Raw genomic sequence first — 27,500 nt, forward strand, 5'->3', positions numbered from 1 at the left:
ATGTTGACATATAAAATCACCGAAACAAACCGAAACAATAAGCCCCACCCCTGTATTTATAGCTCTGCCCACACATACATACGTAACACAGGCAACTAATGGAAAGAAATGTGTCTTTATCATAGCTGAAGGGAAGAACAATACGATTGTAGATAAACAAACAAGCAAAAATTACAAAAATAACTCCTGAGCTAAACGCTGTTACTACACAAAACGCGGTTGTAGCTGCCTCTCTACATGACTACGATAGAAAAGAGGTGTTATTTGTGTAGTAACAGCGTTTAGCTCAGGAGTTATTGACTCGGGAAACTCCAACCTGTGAATATGTGGCCGACTTCCTGCTCCTTCAGTTCTCTCCAGCGCTGGAAAGCTGATCCTATATTAACACGTCCTACTTCTTGTCCTTATCGTAAGTCTTTCTTCTCTTTCTTTCTTTGTTTTTATCCTCCATGTCAATGTTAAAACCGCTTTCTGCTAATGTCACACACGCACACCGAACGCTCTCTCCGCCCATATCGACAAAACACGCCCCTTTCTGCTCATTGGCTACACGTGTTTTGATTTTTGTTTAGTTTGTCGTTCCGACTCATTTTCTGAAGCATTTCTCAAACATCGGAGACCCCACCTTTAATTACAGAACAAAATCCATCCTCATAATTGGTGAGATATTCATATTACTTTGAACGTTACTCACCGTTTCCTTCAGTTACAGGTGCTTACTTTAGGCCACACCCCCCATGGGTTTGAAAGCAGACTTAGTACTTTTAAGTTGGATGATGATTTAATTCCACATGAAACTTATCCTCTGTTTATACAAAGGAGGAACAAAGTGTGAATTAAAATGTACCACTGAACTGCTTTCTGTTGTGTGACCAGACCAACCTGGGATGCTTTGCAGCTTTAAGATCTCTACAGCCTGGTCGTGTGCGTGGTGCTTAAACCCACAGGCTGATAAAACCTTCAGTACTGGTACGTGTGTGTGTGTGTGTGTGTTTGGATTCATGAACATTCCTGGTGCAATACATGCAAGCATCACTTAGACATATTTCTGCCCATTCAGGTCTTTCCCGGAGCGTCATCGTAACCAACGCGGTGACGGGTCGACGGCAGACATACAGCACTGGAAGTGATGTTTTGGCCCAGCAGTTTGCTCTCAGAGTGAGTAGAAGTAGTGATGATGTGATCACGATCCAATGTTCCCTTATTTACATCAGAATCAGAATTAGATTTATTGGCCAAGTGTGTTGATGTTGACACACACAAGGAATTTGGTTCCAGCTGTTTGGGACTCTCAAAAGTACAGACATAAATAACACTGTACAATACAATACAATACAATATAGACATTATGAGTATTAAAAAGGAATATGGCGTATGAGACAGATCAGTTATGTACATAAAGTGTGAGTGCGTACTAGGGCTGGGCGATAAAACGATAACGATATGTATCGCGATAGACACGTGATCGATATCAATAAAAAATATGTTCGAGAAAACGTACGATGTTTTAAAACGGAGGTTGCGAAGCAAGTTTGGTTGCGTTAACAAAGGCACTCCCTCTCTGGTAACCTAGCAACGTAGGGAGTGACACACTAACAGCCAATCATGTAACAGTATCATGTTTGCTTGCGCTATATCGCCGTCTCGTGTCGGTCTGCTGGATACCGGCGCCTGTAACCGGCGACTGATGAGCAGAAAATGAGCCGCAGCGAGCGAGGAAATTGTACATAGAAGAGGAAACGTCAGCGCACCAGTATGGCAGTTTTATGGATATTATAAGACGTCTCACAAATTATGCAAGACTGCACATATTTTTCACACTTTATTCACCAGAAGGTGAACAGCTAGTGAACTTCCTCGCACTAAACTTGCACTAAATTCTCAGGTTTCTATGTTTATATTTAACACTCTGCACTATTTTATTACACTTTATTAAGCATTTCTTACATTTTGCACCTTAAATGTTAAGAGATAATAGTTAAGTGTTCATTGTGACTTTAGACTCATGTTTACATTATAATTATTGGAGGTTTCCTAGTTGGTGACATTTATGCCTTAATAACTGAAGGGATTCTGATCAGAGGAAGGTTAAGTTTAAAATAAAAATGTTTAAATGTAATATATTTTTCTCCTGGTCCTTATTTTAAAGGAGTCATAAGAAAATATCAATAATTATCGATACCGACCGATATGAAACACTGATATCGTGATACGGTTTGCAGCCGTATCGCCCAGCCCTAGTGAGTACATAGTACATATGCAAATAACAATATTATGCTTTTTGTACAATATACAGCAGCAGTAGTGTGTGTAACATACACAGATGATGTGATGACTGACAGTCCTGATAATGCAGCACTTATAGATATGAAGCAGTGAATATAATTATGGTGAGGTGTTAATCAGGGTGATCGTCTAGGGAAAGAAACTGTTCCTGTGTCTGGGAGTTTTAGTAAGCAAAGTTCTGTAGCGCCTGAGAAAGGGAGGAGCTGAAAGAGGTTGTGTCCAGGGTGTGAAGGGGCAGTAGTGATTTTTCCTGCCCGGTTTCTGGTTCTTGTGTCGTACAAGTCCTGGGGGGTGGGAAGGGGGCAAAATTATGAGAATTTATGGGAATTATTTGGAAATATAGGGAAATGTATATAAACTATATCATGTACAAACATATATAAACATGTAGTTTGGTCATAAGCAGACAGACATGTAAGGTAATACACATTTTAAAAATGACCTCATGACTGATTTAATTGTAAGTAGAACTTTAATTGATTCTTTCGTTGAGTAACAAAAGCATAATAAACATTACGATGCTTGTAATAAACAAACTTAATAATTGTTATAAAAATGATTTTATAGAGGGTTTTTTTTTATTTCAGGGGAGTGTGTGTGTGGGGGGGTCATCACATAATCTGTGCATGTGATAATGCTCCTAATTTACTGCTTATTAAGAGTTAGTAAGGTAGTTATTAAGTTTAGGTATTGGGTACAATTAAGAATGTAGAATAAGGTCATGCAGAATAAGGCATTAATATGTGCTTAATAAGTGCTAATAAACAGCCAATATTCTATTAATATTCATGCTAATTAGCACCTAGTTAAATGTCCCTAAAATAAAGTGTCACTGTGCATGTTATGGAAGAACACAAGTACCTGCAGGGGGTTTGGCCTCAATGGCCTTCCAGTAAGCAGTGTGCTGTGTGCAAGTGACCGAAGAACGCAGGGTACAGATGCAACTTAAATGGCATTAAATCTTGTTGTTTTAAACTAAATTATGCTGCAAGATTTTTTTTAACTACATTTAAGTTCCTTTTCATAGACAACTCTGAATTTTTAAAAAAATTCCCAGTTTATTCCCATGGAAAGTTTCCATTCCCGGAATTTTACAACCCTGGTTGTGAGGGTATTTAGCTCCAGACTGTTCTGACTGCACCACAGCACCAGCCGCTTCACCTCCTGGCTCCTTCACATGCAGCCTGATCATCTGTTAATAACATATGAATACTGATATACATATATATAAAACTGATGGTTTATTAGGAATCATTAAATACAGCTACTGACTGACTGAAGTAATAATCAGGCAAACGAATGTGAGAACTAATCTCATGTAGATCTTTGTGCTCTCGTGTTTAAGGCCCCGGTCCTGTTTAACGGCTGCCGTTCAGGCGAGATCTTCAGCATCGACCTGAGGCAGCGAGGCCGCGGGCGGGACCATAGCTGGAAGTCTTCCCGCTTCCACCAGGATTCGGCCGTCACGTCTGTACGACTGCTCCAGGACGAGAACTACCTCCTGGCCGCAGACATGCTGGGAAAGGTCTGTCCGCTGACGACGACCGAACACGTACCGCACGGGTCGCGTATCCGCATTTAACGCTTGGTCTGTCTCACCTCCTCAGATCAAGCTGTGGGACGTCCGCACGAGACGAGCAGTGAAGCAGTACAACGGCCACCACAACGAGTACGCCTACCTGCCTCTTCACCTGTGTGAGCAAGAGGGGCTGCTGCTCGCAGGTACTCACATTTAACCCTGTTAAAATACCACTGCTGAACATTTAACCTCTGACTCGTAAAAAAACTAACAACGGAATCTCCTTCTATTAACATCTACTGTACACAGGCTGTTGCTTTGTTTGTATTACAGTGCGAGTGTGTTGTTGTTGTTTTCAGTGGGTCAGGACTGCTACACCCGTCTGTGGAGTCTTCAAGACGGTCATCTTCTCAGGACCATCCCCTCACCTCACCCTGCAGGAAAGGACTCCATCCCCAACGTGGTCTTCTCCTCACAGCTAGGAGGACGCACAGGACTGCCCGGCCTCCTGATGGCCGTCTGTCATGACCTCTATTACTACCCTTATGGTGACTATCGGAGCAGGACGGAATCCGAGATGCAAAGATAAACCTCTCCTCACACACACACACACACACACACAATGAAAAATGTGAGGTTTATGAGATAGCTCCTTGCAATTAACAATGCAAAAATAAAACGATAAACAAAACGTTGTCGCCTTTTGTAAGAGCTGTTTAAGGGCCAAAATGCACAGAGAAAAAAAACAACTCCGCAGCGCCACCTACTGGACCCGACTGCTGGTGCACCAGACCAGGGTTTTTTAATCCCTCTGCACATTTGAGTGCTTTCTCTGTTCGGTCGCTATATAAAAGCATTGGTGTATTAGAGCAAGTGAGACTCTCGCATGTTCACAAAAACCTCAGACACTAGTAAAAGTACTCATGTTTAATTTACTCAGCATACAAGGGGAATAAAACGTGACAGTTATTGATCAAGTCTCGGTCACATTCAATCAGTCTAACGTTACACCTTAAATCAAACAAACTCGGTTACAGGCAAGAGGTTTGTTTGTTTGCTTGTTTTTTTTGCCCGAGGGCCTTTTTTTTCTTTTTTTTTAATTTTGCATTTTTTTTTACACCATGTCATCGTATTAACCCGTACCAGGAGCTTAACGGAAACAACTAGTGAGTGACATGAATGATGACGACGTGTAGTCAAGCGGATGAGCTTTTGCCATGCACATCTACGTCTTCTATGTAGCTAAAGCTTGGATATACGATGTATGACTTTCAGCTCGAATTTTCAGACAAATATCACAGTCTTTGGTTGTGAATCGGTCGAGATTGGCCCCGCGGGGACGCGTAACGTGACGACGTTCGTCTGAACTCCGCCGATAGGAGGACGGTGAACTCGTGAGACGGACACGGATACGGTTTTGGTGACAGGAGAAACGTGTACAAATCGTTATCGGGCGCGGCATCCGACCTCCTGTGGTACGATCTGACGAGATCACGGAATCTTATCCAGCTAGATGTGTAGCGGTGTGTGAAATCTCACAGCTTTTTAAATCAGTGTGCAGGTTGATGTCCTGAGGAAGAGAACGAGAGGTTCGTGTCAGACGCGCATCACTTTAGTAGTGACCTGCAGAAAATGTGCCATGACTTCACTCCATTTGCAAACAATTGAAAGATCGAATCCTATTTATTTATTTATTTGTTTGTTTGTGTGTGTGTGTGTGTGGGGGTTGTCACCTTTTATATTAAGGGATCTTCTCTAATTCTAAGGACCTGTATCCTTCTATTATACTTAGGAAATGTGGACAGATCCTGGTATAAGACTCGACGGGGTGAGAAACACGACACGAATCGTGATGTGTTTATCGTCACGCTTTTTTGTTTGTTTGTTTAAATTTGGCACGTGATCCACAAGTCGCTATTTAAAGTGTCGTATGTTTAATACAATGCATAAATTCCTCCTTGTGCAGAAGAAAGTGGTTGTGCGTTACAGGAAAATGTCCGTAATAAACGTCATAAATATTATAAAATGAGCTCCTCGGTAAAAGGGAAATGATTTTAGTTTCCCTACAAAGCCACATGACCTTGAGTACAAAATTTCTCCTGGGAGGAAGACGTTGAAACGCAGAAGGAGCGACACAAACTAACCGCCGCGCTGAAGCCGGCTCTGAAGCGTCCTGTCCGTGGTTACAGTACAGAGGTTCCCTGGATTCAAGCTGGAACTGGATTCGATGCTTCGATGCGGATTTGTCTGGAAAACACTCCGTACTTTTGTCCGGATACGACCGGGTGTTTCGGAGTGACAACGTGGATTATAATCGCATGGTAAGCGATGGATTGTCTAAATAATATCGACGTTTTCTTCTGTGGAAAAAAAAAATGTTAAGCTGCAAATTAAACATGAGACTTCGAGTCTTTGCTTCACCGGAGAAAGATGGTGAAGAGCGTCGACGTGCAAAATCACTGTTCCGCCCTGACGTGCTGCTGTCTGACATCCGATCCTGCTAAAGATCTCCCGGTTTCTGGTGGCACGTGACGCACACGCGTACAGGATGGTCCCAGCCACGAGACGGTACGGCGCGCCGGTCAGGAGAGCAGCCGTCACACACGCCCTGTCCGCAGGCCCGGCAGTGATGGATGGAGAGACGGGCGTTAAACTCACGCTGGCACTGATAACAGCAGCGGATATCCTGGTCAGGAACCCAGTACGCCGGCCGCGCTGCGTCTTTAACCAAACCTGAAGGTGGAGATAAAATCAAATGTATAGCTGAGTGCAAAAGTTTGTGCACCCTTAAAGGTGGGGTCTCCGTTGTTTGAGAAATGCTTCAGAAAACTGAGTCGGGACGACAAACTAAACAAAACTAACATGTAGCCAATGAGCAGAAAGGGGCGTGTCTTGTCGATATGCGGCGGAGAGAGTGTTCAGTGCGCATGTGTGACATTAGCAGAAAGCAGTTTTAACATCGACATGGAGGATAAAAACAAAGAAAGAAAGAGAAGAAAGACTTACGATAAGGACAAGAAGTAGGACGTGTTAATATAGGATCAGCTTTCCAGCGCTGGAGAGAACTGAAGGAGCAGGAAGTCGGCCACATATTCACAGGTTGGAGTTTCCCGAGTCGATAACTCCTGAGCTAAAAGCTGTTACTACACAAATAACACCTCTTTTCTATCGTAGTAATGTAGAGAGGCAGCTACAACCGCGTTTTGTGTAGTAACAGCGTTTAGCTCAGGAGTTATCGACTCGGGAAACTCCGACCTGTGAATATGTGGCCGACTTTACTTAAGACGCCGAGGCACTTTTTTCCTTCTCGATAGGTGAGTAACGTTGGTTTTGCTTTGTTACACAGAACTAATATATGCCTTTGTCCTTTACATCATTATGCTTGTGTGTCATTTTTACTTGTTTGTTTATCTACAATCGTATTGTTCTTCCCTTCAGCTATGATAAAGACACATTTATTTCTGTTAGTCGCCTGGGTTACGTAAGTATGTGTGGGCGGAGCTATCGATACAGGGGTGGGACCCATTTGGGTTAGGGGCGTGTTTGTTTTGGTGATTTTATATGTCAACGTTGGCTTTCGAACATCGGAGACCCCACCTTTAATCGTATTTGGTTTCTAAGTACAGAGTGTTCATCACAAACCCAGAGGGATGTCGATGGCAGTCACCACGGCTCCTAAAGTGTTCTGTACGGCTTCTCCCACTTTCCTGGCGAGCAGCGTCCCGCTCTCGTCTTCCTTCAGAGCCTCGTCCAACAGCTCTGTAAACGGTAAACCGCAGGCGATGTGCAGCACAAGATTTAAGATCATCGCTAAAGAAAAAAATATTTCAACGTTCTACAAAAATTTTAATATTTGTTTTGCGGCACAGCTCTGCTGGATTCTGATTGGTCGGAAGGTGTCGATTAGTGTTCTATAACAGACTTTATATGAACGTGCTTGTGTTATTACGTCACTGTTTCTATAGCAACAGTAATAATATAGAACGACAGTTTTTTTAATAGCTGCTATAACAGCAACATTCTCCAACATTAAATGTAACTGTATATGGATAAATAATGACTCAGTAATAATTTCTCACCCTCTGGGATTCCTCGGTTTTGGAAGCAGGCGTCACACACCCTTACCGGCGTCAGTCCCCATCCTCTCTCGGGGACGGGTCTGCTTTTAGATGAGCAGCCGTCACAGAAGCCTTCTCCGCACGCCCGGCAGTGGTGCTTCGTATCGCTGTCGTCGAACGCCGCGCCGCACTTGGAGCAGTTCTGTGACGTTTCGCCAAAAAACGAGCGGGTAACAGGTTTGAGTACAGGAATGTGTAAAGTGTCGGGTCACAAACGTGTCACACACCACACCGCTAAAGACATCCTGCATATTATAATGATTGGTCTATAATCTTATTCACAAAGCTCTAGTGGTTCTGAAGATTATTATTCATGCTTTCACTCTGCGTAGGTTTGTGTTCTTTATGGTCTTTAATATCATGATACAATATTTTTTTGGATCTGAGAACTACAACCCTGATATTTTAATTTTACCTCACAATACACCATGAACTTAAAACTATACACAAGCAATAGAGATGAAAACTGTTTACATTTAATTTACTCGTTTCATTATTTATAATAAACTCACACACACACACACACACACACACACACAGAGCTCTACAGACTTACGAGGATGAGCGAGTTGGGTTTCCAGTAAGTCGGGGCGATTTGGTCAGTGAGCCAGGAAGTGACGGCTTTGGCGGGTTTGACGCTGAGCTCCGACACCGACTGAGAAATGTAGTTCACTCCGTCCAACAGCCTCTGTGCTGCGTTGTTGTTGTCCTTTGAGAATCCGTTCGACTTCAGAAGGGAAAATAAAATAATAAGTGAGGTGTGTGTGTGTGTGTGTGTGTCTAAGTTTGTAGTTCAAATACAAACACAGTGTAGCACGGGAAATTTCCAAAATGCTTTAAAAAGCAGCACAGAAGATAAATTCATTGTATTAATTGAATAAGACACTATAAGAGACCGTCTGACAAAATACCAATAACATTCTGATACAAACAAAAATCAGTGAATCGTCACAATTTTGCTCATTTGCAGCGAATGAAAATTCATTATCTTTAGAAAAAGAATGAAAAAAGTACTTTAAACAATGTCTTTTACAAACAGGATAAAATCCCGGGCTGAAGGATGTGTCGTCAGGTGAGTGAGCAGCAGGGCTTTTGGTATCACCGATTTGATTTCGGAACAAACCGAAATTATTATTAAGTTAAATTCTGCTTCGTCTTCCGTCACACAGCTGCTTAATTAATAAACAAACAAAAGCTGTTTTAACCAGCTTCAAGCGAGAAAACTAAATATATATATATGTTTTTTTTTCATTATTTTGTATCCTTTAACGGCATAAAACCTTTTAAATAAATCTATTTTCTGTATAAACTAATTATATTAATTTATTATTAAATGTTATTATTAATAATAGAAGTAGTAGTATTTTTTTGTCACATTAATTTGTTGTATTTTAATTATTATACCGCATATTTTTAATGGTTTTTTTTTCCCCGACAAACAATAAAAATTCTCACCCCCGGCCAAACGTGGTGTATCTCAGTACGGACCACGGTGTCCACAGGGTCCTGGTTGCCGTACCAGTACTGCCTGCTTCTGTAGATCACTGAACAGTTTGGACACTCGATCACATACCTGAGAAAATAATATTAAAATTCACCCACCGGGGTCTGACGTGATCACGTGAGCTCATCAGTGTACCACGTCGACGTCAGGACTCACCCGGACCAGGCGTAGATAGCCAGACCGAACCAGGGCGAGTCAGAGGACGCTGTGGTCTTCGGAACCACGATCACCTCTTTACCGCTCTCATAGCACGCCTATGAGGTGAAACAGACGCGTCATAACTCCAGACCCTGAGCCACTGATCTGAGAGCGTGCAGAGAGTCGTGCGGAGCCGGACTTACCTTACAGGTGTAGATGCGGTTGTCATAGTGGGCGGAGTAGCGGCAGCGGTGCTTGGCCTCGTGGCTCACGCCCTCACGCAGGTGGTTCATGCTGTTCTTGCAGCCTGAGCTGAAAACCAGACCAAAGCAGAGATTGGATTCGATTAGATTAGAGTCGAGGCACGGAAGTCAACAGAATGGTTGAGGTTTAGATCGGATGTAGAAGTGGAGAATTCCAGGGTGGGGTTTAGTTTTGGTTCAGATGTAGATGGAGAACAGTGCTGTTGATATGATACTCACCCACAGCTCAGACAGATGCTGGAGCAGGTAAAATACTCATCAGGGAAGAAGGAGTTACTGGACAGATGTTCATCAGGGATCTCACCACTAAACCGCTCACTCAGAGCCTGACACACACACACACACACACACACACACACACAGCTGAGTGTAACACCTTATAGCAAAGTCATCTTTTAAGACTTAGCAGTAGCTGGAGTTATTGTTCTAATGTTCTTATTAGCTTAATGTTCATATTAATTATTGTGATTGCTGCGTAGTTTATAGTAATTAGCATTAAGATAAATATTATTACTACTTTGTTATTATTCTGTTATTACTGCAAAAGAGAATTACTAAGTTTTTAGAATGAAAATATATAATGATTCTATATAATATTAATTTAATGTGAGTTTTATTTCATAAAAGCTAGAAACTCACGTTTAGGGCTTTGTAGATGACGCTGGCTGTTCGCGGTGAGCGCGTGGTGGAGTTGTCCAGCTGAAGCTCCACACTGCGCAGCAGGCCGCTGAAGTCGGTGGGAGGGTTGTAGGTTCGAGTTCCTCTGTACTGGACAGAGCTGAACGCCTCAGGGAAGAGGCCAAGCTTCCGGAAACGATCCTGGAGGAGACGCTCTGCGGAGTCTGAGGGCTTATCTGTAGAAAATAATAATGAGTACTATTTTTTTTTATATCAAATTGATAAAATATTATTTAAAATATAATTTCTACACTATTCACTAACTACTGCTTCAATTTGCTAGCATGGAAAATGATCTGAATTATCCAAGGATTACTGAAGGCTTCAAAATAAAAGCCAGGATATTCCTGCAGTTAAGGCAAGAGATATTATTGTTAAATTATTATTAACAATGTATTATTTGAAAATATGAAACATGACAGTGATCGTGTTTATTATTATAAGAGTCTGATTTGCATATTTAAGCATCAGAGTTTACTTTTAAAGAGAGTACATAAAGGGTGTAACTGGTTTCAACAACAGGAACGATGTATTTCTGACCTGAGCCCAGTAATTTGGTGTGGACAGTCTCGTGAAAGATGATCACAGCCGGGCCCAGAGTGGAAAGTGGGACGTCCAGGCCACAGCGGGCCGTGGTGGCTTTCAGCTCCTTCGTGAAATGCTTTAAATATGCTTCAGAGGCGTCGCCCAGGAACTTGAAGAGGTCGTCATGGAGACGGTCGGCGTGCGTACGGTAAATCACCAGATCGGACACGGCCAGGACCTTCAGGAGGAGACGGATGCGCTGGCCCTGGTTAGCACCGGCTCCCAGGAGCCCCTCAGTGTCCACCACCACTACTTTATGGAGCGGGTCCAACGCCGCCCACACGCCCACGGTGCAGGACTCCTGCGTGGGAGACGTCTTGAACACCTCTCTGCCTCTGAAGAACGTGTGGTTGAGGGTGTGAGATTTGCCTTCGCCTGTGTTCCCAAAGATGGACACCACCTTCAGGAGCTCATCCGGGGCGGAACCCAGACTGCTAACGAACTCGTCTGCGTCCCTCACCTAGTTAGAGATCGAGCGTCAACAGCCACAGGGGGGAAGGCATCAAAATGAGAAATGCAGCGTTTTAATTTCATGTATTTACAACTTCTACAGCTTATCAGCTGAGATTTGACTTTAAAGCAGATCCACACCTCCTCCAACACCTCCACCTTCCCTTACCTGCATATCTTCTTTCTCATCCACCAGGAGAAAGCTGCAAACTTTTTCCAGCTGAGCTTTCCCATCATCTAACTCCTCATCGCCGGTGTTAGGGTTCTTTTCCGGGGCTATGCATGGTGGATAAGTAAAGAGCGGGTGTTTCCTCTTGCTCACGCCACTGTGCGTCCGCTTCTGACAGTCTAGGCATAAGTTAATCTTGCAGCCCTGACAGCGCACCACGGCCCTGTGGCGGGATCCGTTACTCGGACTGCCTGCCTGTCCTTTGCACTGGTCACAAAACGGCACGTGCCCGGGCATGATCCGTACCCGGTCGTGATTGCGCATGCGCTCCTGCCGATGGAGCTCGAGCTCACAGCGTGTGCACTGTAAGCTGCCACATTCATCGCACTCATATGTGGCTTCATCCGTTCCACCGCATGCGTAACTCTCCTGACAAACCAGAACCCCGTTGATGCCCTTATCTCCAGCCCCACTCATTTTGCCACTAAACTACTGAAAGGACGGGGAGATGGGGATGAGTCCTTAGGTAAGGGCTGTGACCCAAAGGAACCCTAATTTGTCTAGAAAAACCGTTCCAGTGCATTAAACGTTCACCTCAATAGTTCAAAATCAATTCATCGTTAATTTTTACTGATCAATATATGTAAAAGTAACTCAGAGAAGTATCTAAAACCACAAAAAATATATATATCTAGAAATGAAGCTAAATAAATAAATAAATAAAACTTATTCAGGAACAGATGTTTTTTTTTTCAGTTTGTTTAAAACTTAAAATAATGTCTTGTTTTTTTATGAAGTAAATAAATAAATCAGTCAATTTGGACTTTAATATAAAAATGAACGGTTTGTGACTCTGATTTATTTGTTTTTAAAAGAAATTTCTTTTATAGTAATAACGATCTTGACCATGCTAACTAGCTAGCTAACCGGTTTTTTCCAGTTTGTACCAGATCCCTTAAAAACCTGGATTTTCCCCCCAACACGAATCTATAATTAATAGTAATTAAAAAAATAATTGTGTAGTGTTATTAACTCCTGAGAAAAAAAAAACAACTAAAAATCAAATAAAATAAATAAAAACTGATGAACTAAATTAACCGGAAGTGGATGACCGGAAATCTGGCAGAATATATATAATAAAGTTCGTTTCTACTATAACAAAACAATAACGTGGAAATTTTAGATGAACGTGTAACGTATTTATACACACACACACACACACATATATATATTACATATATTTATATATCTACTGTATATACAGATTAGGCGTATTATTTGTCTAATTAATATTATAATTAAAAATTATATTTTTATTAATTAGTCAGTAAAATAATTATATAAATTGAAAAATGATCTAAATTAGCTTTTTATGAACGCGCTTTTTAAACAATATTGATCGTTGATATTTAGGATTTCAGTATGAATAAAAATGTGTTAAAGATCATACAGACTGACGAGACTGTTGACGTCTTCAGCTTTTGTTCATTAAGCTAGCAGCATTAGCATTAGCAAAAGAAGTAGTAGATATTTGTTACTTAGCGTTACACAACTGACTTGATTTAATTATAGCACAAGACACAAGCGACTATATTCCCATGACAAACTGTGCTATAAGTTAAAGTTAAAGTTAGAGCTTACGTTACCCAGATAATATTACTACTGTACACTGGTCAGGCTTCTTGTCTTAGCAAAACAAGTCCTATCACAACACAGCATCATCCTTGTCTTCTACAAGACAATCCTCTCCTGGAGTGGCATTAATCGCCTAAATTATGCCACTTATTCACAAGAAGACGTGCACTATGTTAAAGCTTCACTATATCGGCTAACAGATTGATAATAAAATATTCCCCCTCCCCGGTAGAATGTTGTTGCTATCTGAATTTTTTTTCCCCAACCGCATTCTGCAGATCCCACCCGTTATTGTTGATTGGTCGTGCATATTTGATTCCTGTGTCATGATTGGATGAAACGTCACGCCGAATACATTTAGCACGCTTTGATTGGTGAATCTATAAAAACATCCAATCGCTTGTAGGAAGGCGGGTTTTTTAGGAATACGGGTGGGTTAAAGTGTTGCCCGGTCACATCAGCTGATCGAGTTGTTTTCGTTAAAAGGTCAGAGGTGGCGCTTCGCAGGGTTTGTCGGGATATGTAGTGCGATTTGAGTTTGTTTAGCGATTTAAAAAGACATAACGTCCTATGTCAAGAGTTACGTTTAACACAAAACAACATAATACTTTTTTTTTTAAAAATAAACGTGTGAAATGTTAGTTCGTGGTTTTAGACAGATCGTCGGATTAGCGACATTTTGAGAATAGTTACGACTCAATATCCCAGAATGCAACGCGTTGATGTGAAGGTCATGCAGCAGTCGTTCGTTCATGTGCGTCGGCTTCTTTCTGCGGGACGTAGAATCGGGTTTAAACCTTTAATCTGTGACATTCGTCGTGTGAAAATCGTGCAAAACGTTCTTCGGTACAGATACTAACTTTCTGTGTTAAAGAATAAGAAGCGCTGTTGTGCAGATTTGTAAGGTTTTTAATCCGACATGGCAGAGGATGAAGAGTTCACAGACATCAGAGGGAAGAACATTCAGTTATCCTGCCAGAATTATTCTCCTTTCTGCAGAGAGTTCACTGTCAGCTCCGCTAAACTGTCTCTCGTCAAGGTGATGGTGTTCACCTGCATCGTGTGGCTGATCGCTTATGCTGCCTTTTATCTCACACAGGTGAGCAGCTGTGTTACTATAGTCTCTGTATAATATAATAGTCTATATATAATGTGTGTGTGTGTGTGTGTGTGTGTGTGTGTGTGTGTGTGTGTGTGTATATAATAGTCTCTATATAGTCTATATGATTATATATTATTTATAGATATTAAATAGATAGAGTATTATATTATATAGATAGAGCCAGCAAACATTATAGAAAGCAAAAGAAGTGTGTGTGAGAGAGTGTGAGTGTGTGTGTGTGTGTGAGAGAGTGTGTATGTGTGAGAGAGAGTGTGTGTGTGTGTGTGTGAGAGAGTGTGTATGTGTGAGAGAGAGAGAGAGTGTGTGTGTGTGTGTGTTTGTGTGTGTGAGAGAGAGAGAGAGAGAGAGAGAGAGTGTGTGTGTGTGTGAGAGAGAGAGTGTGTGTGCGAAAGTGAGTGTGTGTGCGAGAGTGAGTGTGTGTGTGTGTGAGAGTGTGTGTGTGTGAGAGTGTGTGTGTGTGAGAGTGTGTGTGTGTGAGAGTGTGTGTGTGTGTGAGAGTGTGTGTGAGTGTGAGTGTGCGTGTGTGAGAGTGAGTGAGTGTGTGTGAGAGTGAGTGTGTGTGTGTGTGTGAGTGAGAGTGAGAGAATGTATGTGTGTGTGTTATGGACTGGAGCTTTTCTGAGAATTAATGAAAGTTTCTTTGAAGCTTTTGCACAAGCGCGTCGTCCCTGAAATGAGCTAAATAGTGACATTTAATAGAGGTTAATAATCATGACATGATGACGCTCTTGTTCTTTTTGAAACTCTGGGAATAAATAAAAGCTGAAACCTGATTTATCTTTCTGTAAAACCTCTTAACCTGAAGGGTGTTTTTTTTGTTGTTGTTTTTTTTTTATTGTCACTTCATGTGACGCTCATCACCATGACAAAGTGCTAATTAATTAGCATTAAAAAATAAGTAACTAAACAAGTTTGGATGTAGTGCAGCTCATCTTCAACCAACACAAAGTATTTCTGTTAAATATCTTTATTATTATTATTATTGTTATTATTATCATTATTATTATATAAAATTATTTATTTTGTAATCAAACTTTCAGAGATGAAAAGTTATACAAAGTAATCTGCAACTGTTTACGATATTATTACATTTCATCTGTAAATACACACTTTATGAGATGGTAGTGAATCAGCAGTGTGTTGAGGGCACATTGTTGAGGGCACATTGTTGAGGGCACATTGTTGAGGGCACATTGTTTAGGGCACATTGTTGAGTGTACATTGTGAATGTTGTGTGTTGTAGAACACGGCGGTTCTGTCCTGCGCCATCTTCGTGACTTTAACCGGAATGCTGCTGCACGTTCACTTCGTTAAGGTGGATCACGAGACGCTGCTGATCGTCGGTTCGCTCGGAGTCCAGCTCTCCTCCACTTACGCCTCGGGCCGCGAGAGCACCAGCTTCATCGAGATGAGCAGGATTAAAGACATCGTCATTAACGAGGCCGTCTACATGGTGAGGAAATAAATCGCTGTTTAGTGCAGGTGATGAGGCAACGATCAAACAACACACAGTTCATTCAGTTGTTTTTAATTTGTTTTATTTTCAGTATGTGACGAATCTTCACTGAGTAATAGTAGGACTTATTCAAATAACTTAAAAGAAAAAGATTCAGAGATCCTGCTTTTTTCTTTTCTTCTTTTTTTTGTTTCTTTTTAAAAAATAATAATAATAAGACCTTGATGTTAGGCTTAAGTTTAATATTAGTTCATTTTTGTTTCTATATACAGTATGGTGTTTGTGTTGCACTCGACACTCACAGCTTTGCTTACGTAGTGAAAGAGGGGCGGGGCTAACGGGTACGTGACGACTGGAAAAAAGTTTGAGATGGGATATTATGGGATGTATTATGTGTACACCTGACTAAAGAGATGAGTCTGTAATCTACATTTAAACTGGGAAAGTGTGTCTAAGCCCCGAACACTATCAGGAATACTGTTATAAAGTTTGGGAGCTAAATAAGAAAACGCTCTACCACCTTTAGTAGACTTAGATATTCTGGGAACTAGCAGAAGTCCTGAGTTTTGTGATCTCAGAGAGCGTGAAGGATTGTAACGTGTTAGAAGACTAGTTAGATACAGTATGTAAGTAGCAGCAGTTTGTAATCAGTTCTAAACTTAACTGGTAGCCAGTGTAGAGATGATAACATTGGGGTTATATGGTCATACTTTCTTGTCCTAGTGAGAACTCTGGCAGCTGCATTTTGGACTAACTGTAACCTATTTATTAAAGATGCAGGACAACCACCTAGTAATGCATTACAATAGTCCAGTCTAGAGGTCATGAAGGCAGGAACTAGCTTCTCAGCATCAGATACAGACAGGATGTTTCTCAGCTTGGTGATATTTCTAATGTGGAAGAAGGCTGTGTTTGTAATATAGAAAGTTACTGTCTAATAAACACCAGGTCTTTCACTGTCGAGCTATTAGTAACAGTACACCCCTCTAACTGGAAGGTAAAGTGTGTGTACTGGTTTTTGGACAGATAAGTAATTTTCTTGTCTTATCGGAATTTAACAACAGAAAATTACAGCTTTTTCATCTGGTTTTGATGAGACATATAAGTGTGTGTCGTCAGCATAACAGTGGAAACTAAACCCATGTCTTCTGATGTACTCAGTTGTGTTTTTTTTTTATTTCCAGCAAACCATCATCTATTACCTTTGCATTCTGCTGAAGGATCCTGCCGAGTCTGATGGAGTCAGCAGCGTCGTTCCTCTTTTCCAGGTTTGTATTTATTCCACTCGGTCGTGACTCCGATGGACAGGATGAATAAACTACCGTTAATATACTGTCAGTTTCGTAAAACACACGGCGACATCGTCCTGTTACAGGTAAATAATCAACTCCGTATACAGCAACACATGATCAGTGATTCATTATACTCTTCTGGGTTTATAGTGGAGAGCAAAAGTTTGTGCACCCTCACTTGACATGTAATGTTTACTTTTTTTTTTTTTTTAATAAAGATATTATTAAAAATACTACTTTATAGTAAAACATTCAAAGTTATATAATTTTTTTTCTTTTAAGTTTCCTGATTTATTTTGTTTGGATCTCTTTGTGTATTTTTAGCTTAGCTTAGCGTCTTCACGTCTTCAGACTGCCAGGCTTCCGTCAATGAGCAAGCGTCAAGCATAAACTACATCTAGTCGGTCTGACGAATCCTTGTCTTGTTGGATTTGAATAGAATAGAATAGAATGGGGCCCAGAAGCCTTTATTATCATCACATATACATTACAGCACAGTGGAATTCTTTTCTTCACATACCCTAACTGAGAGGTTGGGGTCAGAGTGCAGGGGCAGCTATGATACAGCACCCGTGGAGCAGAGATGGTTGAGGGCCTTGCTCAAGGAGTGGCAGCTTGGCTGTGCTGGGCCTTGAACCCCTATCCTCCGATCAACAACCCAGAGCCTTAATCAGTTGTGCCACCACTGTCCCCATATTTGGACAAATATGATCAGATAAAAATGATCAAATCTGTATAAATAGAGGTTGGGGTGCCAATACTTTTGGTTACGTTTCATATGATGATGCAATGCACTGTAATGTTGTACCCTATAGGCCATAGGTCAGAAATGGTGCATTAAGTTAAATGTAGTGATGCAGAAACGTTCATCGTTTGCGTTCTTCTCGCTTTGTCAGAGCTCCAAGCCGAGGCTGAACTGCCTGGTGCGTGTGTACAGGAGCTGTCAGGAGATCCTCGGAACGACGCCGATGACGGACGAGCCGCAGGTATGAAAGTTTGCGCGTCTGGTCCTGCCGCATGCCTCGAATATCTCTGCGCTTACTCTCTAATTTACTGAGCATTCTTTTTTCTCTCTTCTCTCTTCAGCAGACACCTACAACAAAAGAGTGAAAATCCCCCGTCAGAGTCGCCACGTAAGCCGTGACGGATCGCCATAAATCTGAACCGCCACGATGCCGTATTTACCGCAGTGCCGCTGAATCCCGTGTTCTGATTGGACGGACCGTGTCGAGTAGTTTATTTTTTAAACAGCAGTTCAAACGTCACGAAGATTCTCCGCACGGTTTTATGTTAAAACGGTTACCATAGCAACGGGGACTCGTACGGCCGACGCTCCACACGCACGGTTTAAAAAGCAAAGTTTTCAGTAAGCACGCGTTTGTTTAACGTTCACCGAAGAAGTCTCCACCGTCGGAGGGAGAGTTTTGTGTCCATAATCTTCTGACATTTCAAGCTGCGATCATAGAGGAGTGCAAAAGTTTGTGCACCCTCACTTTACATTTAACGTGTTTTTATTTCCATAGACAAATAAACTTGATAGTAAAAGAATCCTAAACGTGTTTTAAGTTTCCTGATGTTTAGTTTAGATCTTTGTGTATTCCGTCCGATCCTCTTCGGCGTCTCGTTTAAACGCCCGTCTTCTTCACCTCTGTGGGACGTCAAAGTTTTTTCCACCTCCGTGTGTGTGTGTGTGTGTTTCAGTCTGTTTATCTTCCTACTTAAAAGTGTTGTTTTCAAGGCATTAAACACCTCAGTGGTGATTACACATAATAATAGATCGACTCGATCCCGTCGAACGGCACGCAAGTGTTTGAGCTTCGATGAAAAAAAAAAAAAAACAAGTGCTGTAATATTTAGCCTACAAGATTTTTAATCAGAAAACTTTTATAACTTAAAAATCTGGTGTGGTTTGTTAGATGCGTGGTGATGAAGTATTATTTAATAAAGCGATTAATTTATTAGTTGTGTTTTTTAAAATCTGGTTAGAAATTAAATTCAGCTCCACTGTGATTTTTGTACTCTGGTGAAAGTTTGAGGGGAAACGTTACAGCTTATAGATCATAAAGATGTATGTAAAATGTATTTTTCAACAACAATGTCATGTATTTTCTAACTGAAATAAAATTTTAAATAAACATTTGTTTTGTTTTTTTTCCCCTCAGTGTGTTTTCCTGTTTAGTAGCTAAATGAGCGCAGTAACCCGATGTGACCGCTAGGGGGAAACCACGTTGCTTTATTACGTATTTAGACGATGACACGCGTTATAACATGTATTAGTAAAAACTGGAAATGTTAAATGTTAGAAAAATGAACTATATATTAGTGGGAAAATATGAAAATGACAAGTTTCATGACTACTGGTGTAAATGAGACGTGACCGTCGTGGCTAAATCACACATCAGTACACGACTCCTTACACACATATACACACACACACACATTGAAATTGTTTGCTAACATTATTTGAAAGTAAAAAGAAGTAAACTTTAAGATACGGACAAAAACTTTAGCAGAAGACGGCAGAATTTAGCGATCGGCGACTCCAGGAAGCGCAGCGAGTTTGTATTAGCTGAGTTTCTGCTGTAAGTGTATCTGCTTCACCATGTGGAGTTGTGTAACAACAATGGCTCGGTTGTGACTTCAGCTCATTGTTCCTGGCTTTAGATAATCAGTTACCAGCCTCGTCACAGTAGCTGCATGGAAGCTGCCGGGAATCTCGGTGGTCTTTCCTGAGCTCTCGCTATTGTCGCGTGTCGCCTGAGGGATCGCGCTAATCCTCATCATCGCTCTGTAACTGGGATTCATTGTGCGAAGGTCTTTTGTTAAAACAGAAACAGTGCTTTGAATTTAGAGGATTTTACAAAATTAAATCACACACCTTTCTAACGTTTGATTTGTTCATAGACAAAACAAATTTTCTTCCTTTTAATTTCATTATTTTTCTCTTTGACTTTTTTATCTTTATCTTTATCTTTATCACTGAATGCCGAGACATCGTTAAAGCGGCGATTTAACTCACCCAGAACTCAAAAACCGCAGCTTTAAGTGTAAACTGGCAACAAGCTTCAGAGTCTTGGAGGAAACTTTCAAACGACACGATCCGCATTTTTGCTCTTGATATTGATGAGTGTAATGAAAAAATGTCCCCAGAATCCTGTCATTACGTTGTATTCATTGTACGATCTCAGCTAGTCTCGCTCCGTAGCCGGACGTGTGTTGGCTTAATTGGCTCGTTCTGTAACGTTAATCATTTTTTAAAGTTTTTTGTCTAAGCCTATTGAAGCTAAAGATGTGTCTCACATGGAATGCACCGGGTTTCTAATGATAGCTTTGTTTATTTCTGTTTCATTGACACGACACGTTTCAGTGAAGATTTGCATGATAATTAGCCGTGGACTTGGAGTTCTTCACCTCTAACACGGCACGCTTAGTCTCACGCTTAGTAATGAGGTATTTATGTGGAAGTACGACATTCCAGCTGTTCTCCCAGCTGCTCAGGTGCTGATATCCTTGTGACCTTAAGCATTTTCTGCTTTCTCTGCACGCTGTATAAAAATAGGCCTGTTTTATTTATTTATTTTTTTACTTTTACTCTTCATCGGATCCTCATCTCTTTTTCTACCCATCCCGAAGCATCCGGAGATTGTTCCAGCTCCGGATTTGTTCCGCTTCATGAAGATTTTGGACCTTCGGTGAGAAGAGGCCGACACTGTGAGGATCCTGAGGCATCTAGGGATGTTCCAGCTCTAGTTCTGTTCCACTTCATGAAGATTTCAGACCTTCTAAGAGAAGATTCCAACTCCATGTGGTCTTTGAGGACAACAACCTCCTCATCAATACACAATTATCAGACTGTATCTGACTGTAGAAAGAACATTATTCATAATAACACTCTGTTATTTATAACAGTTAATAATCACACCCTCCAGTGTCACCCAGATGAGGATGAGGTTCCTCTCAAGGTTTCTTCCTCTTCCATCTGAGGGAGTTTTTCCTCGCCACAGTCACCTCAGTCATCTCAGACTTGTTCATTCATTCATTCATTCATTCATTTTCTACCGCTTTATCCGAACTACCTCGGGTCACGGGGAGCCTGTGCCTATCTCAGGCGTCATCGGGCATCAAGGCAGGATACACCCTGGATGGAGTGCCAACCCATCGCAGGGCACACACACACTCTCATTCACTCACACACACACACTACGGACAATTCTCAGACTTGTTCATTAGTTGTAAATACAAACACATTTAAATAGAAGCCTAATATTAATCCTAAACTTTTTGTACTATATTTCTTATGTTCTGTAGAGCCGCATTGTGGCGATGTCCATCTAAACAAATCAAATCAAATCAAATTGCACTCATCCCCCCAACCGATATTTCAGAGTTAGCATAGCATTGTGAATCTATGGGGCTTTTTACACCTGGTCACTTCATGCGTTTTCTGTGATCAGATATCTATCCGACGGTAAAAAGTCCAGGTCTAAATGTCCTCCGAAACGGTTTCGAGACGGATATAAATCCGATGGTACAAACCACTTCAGGAGGAGGTCTGGGATGCGTTTCAGATGAAACTGGACAGGTGTAAATGCATGTGGTTGTTCAAGCCACATACGTCAGCGCTAAACTCCTCCCAAACGGAACTACGTCACTCGCAGGTGATCTTTCACCCAGGCGTCTCGTCGTGGCTTAAAACGCGCTGCTGCCGCCAGCGAAAACGCAGCAAACAGTAAACGCTGTTTTTTTGTAGCAACCACATACACCAAAGCGTGTTCCATTAAAATCACCCCAGAAATGAGGTAAAATATATTAGCATTTTGGGCGGGAGTAGAAAGATCAGATCGATATCCGATTCGCCGAGACGTGTTTATGTGGCCTGATGTAACAAATCAGATAGCTATCGGATCAGACACAACACACGAAGTGACCAGGTGTAAAAAGGCCCGATGCTGTCACTGTGTTAGATAGAAAGTCCCTAACATACCCCAAACTCCCTGAAGCCTTTATTTGATTTATACTGACACGTCTTTCATTTTGTTTGTGTTTTAATTTTGGTTTTAGTTTCAGAGTGAGACAAAAGAAAAGATCGAGAGCTTTATAACAGGGTGAGTTCATACTTAAGAAGTAAAAACGGCGTTCTCACAGGACATAACACGATCACATGGAGTTACTCAGTGTTACAGACTGTAAATCTGGACAAGTTCTGATACAAACCCCAGATATGATAAATACATGACTAAACACTTTATAAGCTTTATAATAAGCCTGTTAGAATAGGGCTTATTACACCTGGCTTTAGTCTCATCCCTGTAGCTCCAGTCGTGACTAATAATACTGTTTATGTTACGTTAAGTTAATGTGATGATTATTTAAACTTCAAGAATTATTACGTGTTTTATTCTCTGCTGGTTTATTAAATATAGGCACCTGGTACAGTAAAATCTATGTCCAGACCTCTTATGAAGATAATCTCTTTAGAATAAGGTTTTATTCCACACACAAATGGGTGTGAAACCGATCCGTCGGCTTCAGGCTCAAACCTATTGATCTTATACACGCTTTTCTGTTCCTCTGTGCTTTAGTATGAGTTGTTCTTCTGGTTAGTCTGCACTGAGAAAAGAAAGAGAAACACACACACACACACACACACACACAAACACACACACACAAACACACACAAACACACAAACACACACAAAAACACACAAACACACACACACAAACACACACACACACACACACACACTCGTGCCGTATTGTTTTCACTAACAGATTGACCTCATCTCTTGACACAGATTAAAAGTTGCCTCAGTTGTTCCTCGCCCTTGAAACATGTCCAGACAAGAATAGTCTGAAAGGTCAGAGGTCACATTTTAAATCCTGTTCCCCATGTGGCTCCGTGTGGCTCCGTGTGGCCCCGTGTGGCCCCGTGTGGCCCCGTGTGGCTCCATGTGGCTCCGTGTGGACTTCTATACCATCTGTGTTGCTTTCAGATGCTTGCTGATGAAGATCTCAGTGTTAGATGTAGATGCTGAGAAAACAACCAGAGGGGAGAAATTTCACAGGGCGGTGCAGCGGCCTGCGGTGTGGGGAACTGTAACAGCATCAACATCTCCACTGGTGGTGTGAAGAGCCCAGGGACTGGAGGGAGCAGGGGGTGGGATTGTGACACCTTTTGTCTCTCTCTCTGTCTCTCTCTCCTCTCTCTCTGTCTCTCTCTCCTCTCTCTCTGTTTCTCTGTCTCTCTCTCCTCTTTCTCTGTCTCTCTGTCTCTCTCTCTCTCTCTCTTTGTCTGTCTCTGTCTCTCTCTCTCTTAGTCTCTCTGTCTGTCTCTGTCTCTCTCTCCCTGTCTCACTCTCTCTATCCTCTCTTTCTCTCTCTGTCTTTCTCTCTGTCTGTCTCTGTCTGTCTCTGTCTCAATCTCTCTCTCTCTCTCTCTCTGTTTCTCTGTCTCTCTCACCTCTCTCTCTGTCTCTCTGTCTCTCTCTCTCTCTCTCTCTTTCTTTGTCTGTCTCTGTCTCTCTCTCTCTTAGTCTCTCTGTCTGTCTCTGTCTCTCTCTCCCTGTCTCACTCTCTCTATCCTCTCTTTCTCTCTCTGTCTTTCTCTCTGTCTGTCTCTGTCTGTCTCTCTCTCTCTCTCTCTCTCTCTCTCTCTCTCTCTCTCTCTCTCTCACACACACACACACACACACACACACACACACACACACACACACACACACACACACACACACACACACACACACACAGTGCAATAATCCTCATGTTACTAGTCCTGGACTTTCCCAGACCAGTCATTTCACCGTTACCATGAGCTTATTTAGCATCTCAGTAAACTCTCTGGTGTTTACACACGGGTAGCTGAAAGATGGGTGAAACCACACACACACACACACACACACACACACACACACACACACACACACACACACACACACACACACACACACACACAGACTGTTCTGAATGTGTACATATAAACAGATTGACAGCAGACATGTGCCTTATGGATGTTCAGTTGTCATCTTTTTAAGGAGGTGAAAGCTACAGGAAACTGAACTCAGAAGAAACAAACGATAAACACATGAAACAAATGAAAGAAGTAGTTCTCTCTGGAAAATGATCTGTAGTGTGTGTGTGTGAGTGAATGAGAGTGTGTGTGTGTGCCCTGTGATGGGTTGGCACTCCGTCCAGGGTGTATCCTGCCTCGATGCCCGATGACGCCTGAGATAGGCACAGGCTCCCCGTGACCCGAGAAGTTTGGATAAGCGGTAGAAAATGAATGAATGAATGAATGAATGAATGAATGAATGAATGAATGAATAAGACTTCTATTTAAATGTGTTTTTATTTATCACTACTAAACAAGTCTGAGGTGACTGAGGTGAGGAGGAAAAACTCCCTTAGATGGAAGAGGAAGAAACCTTGAGAGGAACCAGACTCAAAAGTGAACCTCATCTTCATTTGGGTGACACTGGAGCGTGTGATTATAAACAGTTATAAACACCGGAGAGTGTTATTACACATAATGTTTTTTCTGCATCCTCAAAGACCAAATGGAGTTGGAATCTTCTCTTAAAAGGTCCGAAATCTTCATGAAGTGGAACACGAATAGAGCCAGAACATCGCTAGATGCCTCAGACCGAGTAGAGAAAGAGAAGCCGGTGCAGAAGAATCAGCATAGCGGCTGTTCGTGATGTTAACCGGCACTAGATGATCATGTGCATTTGATCAGAAATAAAAAAAAGAACAGAGGCTAGAATGGGTCAGTAATGGCTGCTGTAGCATAAGGGACAACAGGAAGTAGCTACAGCTACGTTAAACCGTAACTACAAACAGATAAAAAAAATAATAATTATGAAACGTCGTTCTGCTGTTGTGTAAGAAATAAAACACTTCAGGGCATCGAGTAATGTTTCAAAGTTCCAGGGTTTTAGTCCTTTTCCTTTGAGCTGTGTTAATTCCACTCCCTGTATACTTAATTGTATTTATTCTCCCGCCATTAGCGTTAATTAAAAGTTGGAGGTTTTGGATTGAGTGCTGTGTGATGTGGATTAGTGTAGCTGTGGGGCATTTTGGAGGGAAACCCTACCGTGTGTGTCGAAGGGTGTTAAAAACCCCACTGAGGCCCTAAGTGACAGTTTTTTTTTCACCCCCACACTTCACGCAGGCTTCAACCGACAGAGCGCAAGCTGCTGGAACAAGTTTGCTTCATTATTTAACGGCTGCTCCGACAACAATAGAACCGTTTCGGTTCGAGTCGAAACTCATGCAAATTTCATGATGCACGGCGTATAGAGATGTCTGAGTGCCATCAGCAGGTCTATTTATTCTGTAATCAGTGCTGGATGAAGTAAATAACAACCGAAGAGAGACAAAATAAAAGCACCAGTGTGCATGCTTTCTAAAAATTATATTTAAATATTTAAGTATTTAGATGAATGAATTTCCACATGCAAATTATAATTTGCATTTAATCATTATAAAGATCCTGTAGTTTAACTTGAAAAAATAAAATGTCTTTTTTTTTAATACTATCTAATCAAGGTCTCAACTCTAGAGATTAAAATCACCTATTCAGAGCTAGCGAGTGACATCGTTTCTAACAAAAAAAAACGTCGGGTTTTGTTAGAGGAATCCTACAATTTTAAGCGACAAATTCTACGATTTTAGCAATTTGTTTGTTCTACAGCAATCCCTGTACACTTCGGGGGGTGCCAATATTTCTGGACTCGCCTCTGACTGGCATGTAATAAAATAAACATCACATGTAAGTAATGATAATGTAATGAAATGTTTCATGTTTTGTATAAACTCTATATTTAACTCGTTATTTAATTCTACAAACCATCATTTTTTTTTTGGTTTCAAAATTATTGGCACTCCAGGTTTGTTTCATTTCTTTGTTTTTAAACAGACAGACCGCGACATCCAGACTTTAAATGACAGCTCGAGTCGAGAAAACAAATAAATATTTCGCTTTCAAAATTATTGGCACCCTTGCATCATCTTGATCTTTTTAATCATTTATTCAAATAAGAACAAATTTGAAGAAACACAGAGCTGAACAATTTCCATCCTTGTACTAAAGGGTGCCAATACTTTTGAATCCACGTTATCGTCGGATAACCCACCTACTTTTTTTTTTTGTCATATAGGAATCATATTGTAGGTCTGGAGTGAACGCAGCACGAGTGTGTGTTCCTCAGACGTGACACATGGGGAGGTTTAAAAAGACTCGAATATCAGCCTCAGGTTTCAGCTGCTGCTCCTCAGGAGGTCACTGTACTTAAGAGGATCACTGCTGTGCTTTTGAAGAAAAAAGTTCTACCCCCAAGTGTCCGAAGAGCCTGCTGTCAAGACACACACACACACACACTTAACACACACACACACATGCATGTTTAACAGACACACTCATACACATGCACACACACATTTAATACACACACGTTTAACACACACACACATGTTTAGGACACTCACACACACACATACACACACGTTTAACACAGACACACATGTTTAGCACACTCACACACACACACACACACACACACACACACACACACACACACACACACACACACACACACACACACACACACACACTCGTTTATCAAGTCAAGAAGTCAAGAAGCTTTTATTGTCATTTAAAAAAAAGTGGGATGAAGAGTGTGTGTGTGAGGGGGGTGAGGGGTGTGTGGGGTGAAGAGTGTGTGTGAGGGGTGAACACACACACACCGTGAACACACACCCGGAGCAGTGGGCAGCCATTTATGCTGCAGCGCCCGGGGAGTTCAGTGCCTTGCTCAAGGGCACCTCAGTCGTGGCCGGCCCATGACTCGAACCCACAACCTCAGGGTTAGGAGTCAGACTCTCTAACAATTAGGCCACGACTTCCCAAACTTTTTATCCACTTTTTTTCCCCCCAACTTTTTATTTCCAATATGGATGACATTTACACCATACATAGCTGTTAGAGTACACAGTGACATGAGACGTTTCTCCAGGATCAGGTGTTACATAACACAAAGACAGGACTATAAGGACTTAGTAAGTTAGTCTTAGATACATAAAGTGTATCTGTGTAACCTGGTGTACACAGTGCAGGACAAGACAGACAAGACAGTGCAGGACAAGACAGACAAGACAGTGCAGGACAAGACAGACAAGACAAAAGACAGTGCAGGACAAAAAGTTACAAGACAACACAAAAAAAGACAAAACACAAAAGACAATAAACAGAAACAGCAGCAGTGTAAATACTGTAGGTTCAGACAA

The 27,500-nt window shown here is 41.5% G+C and overlaps 3 protein-coding genes across 7 annotated transcripts in view; 2 read left to right on the forward strand and 1 right to left on the reverse strand.

The window, feature by feature from the left end:
* wdr21 (WD repeat domain 21) overlaps positions 1-4,782 on the forward strand; it is a 6,825-nt gene extending 2,043 nt beyond the window's left edge. For all 3 annotated transcript variants that reach the window (XM_027170222.2, XM_027170221.2, XM_027170223.2), the window contains 5 exons: positions 877-969; positions 1,061-1,158; positions 3,632-3,811; positions 3,894-4,008; positions 4,165-4,782. In XM_027170222.2, coding sequence (XP_027026023.2) covers positions 877-969; positions 1,061-1,158; positions 3,632-3,811; positions 3,894-4,008; positions 4,165-4,394 — 716 coding nt within the window. In that variant the 3' untranslated portion in view covers positions 4,395-4,782. The remainder of the gene's footprint in view (positions 1-876; positions 970-1,060; positions 1,159-3,631; positions 3,812-3,893; positions 4,009-4,164) is intronic.
* zfyve1 (zinc finger, FYVE domain containing 1) lies at positions 4,718-13,609 on the reverse strand. The gene is made up of 11 exons (XM_027170220.2): positions 11,711-13,609; positions 11,047-11,551; positions 10,468-10,682; positions 10,048-10,154; positions 9,769-9,877; positions 9,584-9,681; positions 9,379-9,496; positions 8,480-8,650; positions 7,885-8,065; positions 7,448-7,564; positions 4,718-6,538 (listed from the first exon to the last, which is right to left on the reverse strand). Exons 1-11 carry the CDS (start codon positions 12,185-12,187, stop codon positions 6,306-6,308), a joined length of 2,331 nt encoding a protein of 776 aa, XP_027026021.2. The 5' UTR covers positions 12,188-13,609; the 3' UTR covers positions 4,718-6,305.
* Positions 13,610-13,847: 238 nt separating this feature from the next.
* Positions 13,848-27,500, forward strand: part of pigh (phosphatidylinositol glycan anchor biosynthesis, class H) — a 25,898-nt gene continuing 12,245 nt past the window's right edge. Inside the window, exons 1-5 of one of the 3 annotated variants that reach the window (XM_027170228.2) lie at positions 13,848-14,444; positions 15,712-15,921; positions 17,109-17,192; positions 18,113-18,202; positions 18,306-19,351. In XM_027170228.2, the coding sequence (XP_027026029.2) occupies positions 14,265-14,444; positions 15,712-15,921; positions 17,109-17,192; positions 18,113-18,202; positions 18,306-18,326 (585 nt within the window). In that variant the 5' untranslated portion in view covers positions 13,848-14,264 and the 3' untranslated portion in view covers positions 18,327-19,351. Of the gene's footprint in view, positions 14,445-15,711; positions 15,922-17,108; positions 17,193-18,112; positions 18,203-18,302; positions 19,352-27,500 lie in introns of those variants that run through there. The other 2 variants (XR_007138134.1, XM_027170227.2) reach the window with 2 other exon arrangements.

This window comes from Tachysurus fulvidraco, chromosome 16, assembly GCF_022655615.1.
Source record: "Tachysurus fulvidraco isolate hzauxx_2018 chromosome 16, HZAU_PFXX_2.0, whole genome shotgun sequence".
Taxonomy (NCBI): domain Eukaryota; kingdom Metazoa; phylum Chordata; class Actinopteri; order Siluriformes; family Bagridae; genus Tachysurus; species Tachysurus fulvidraco.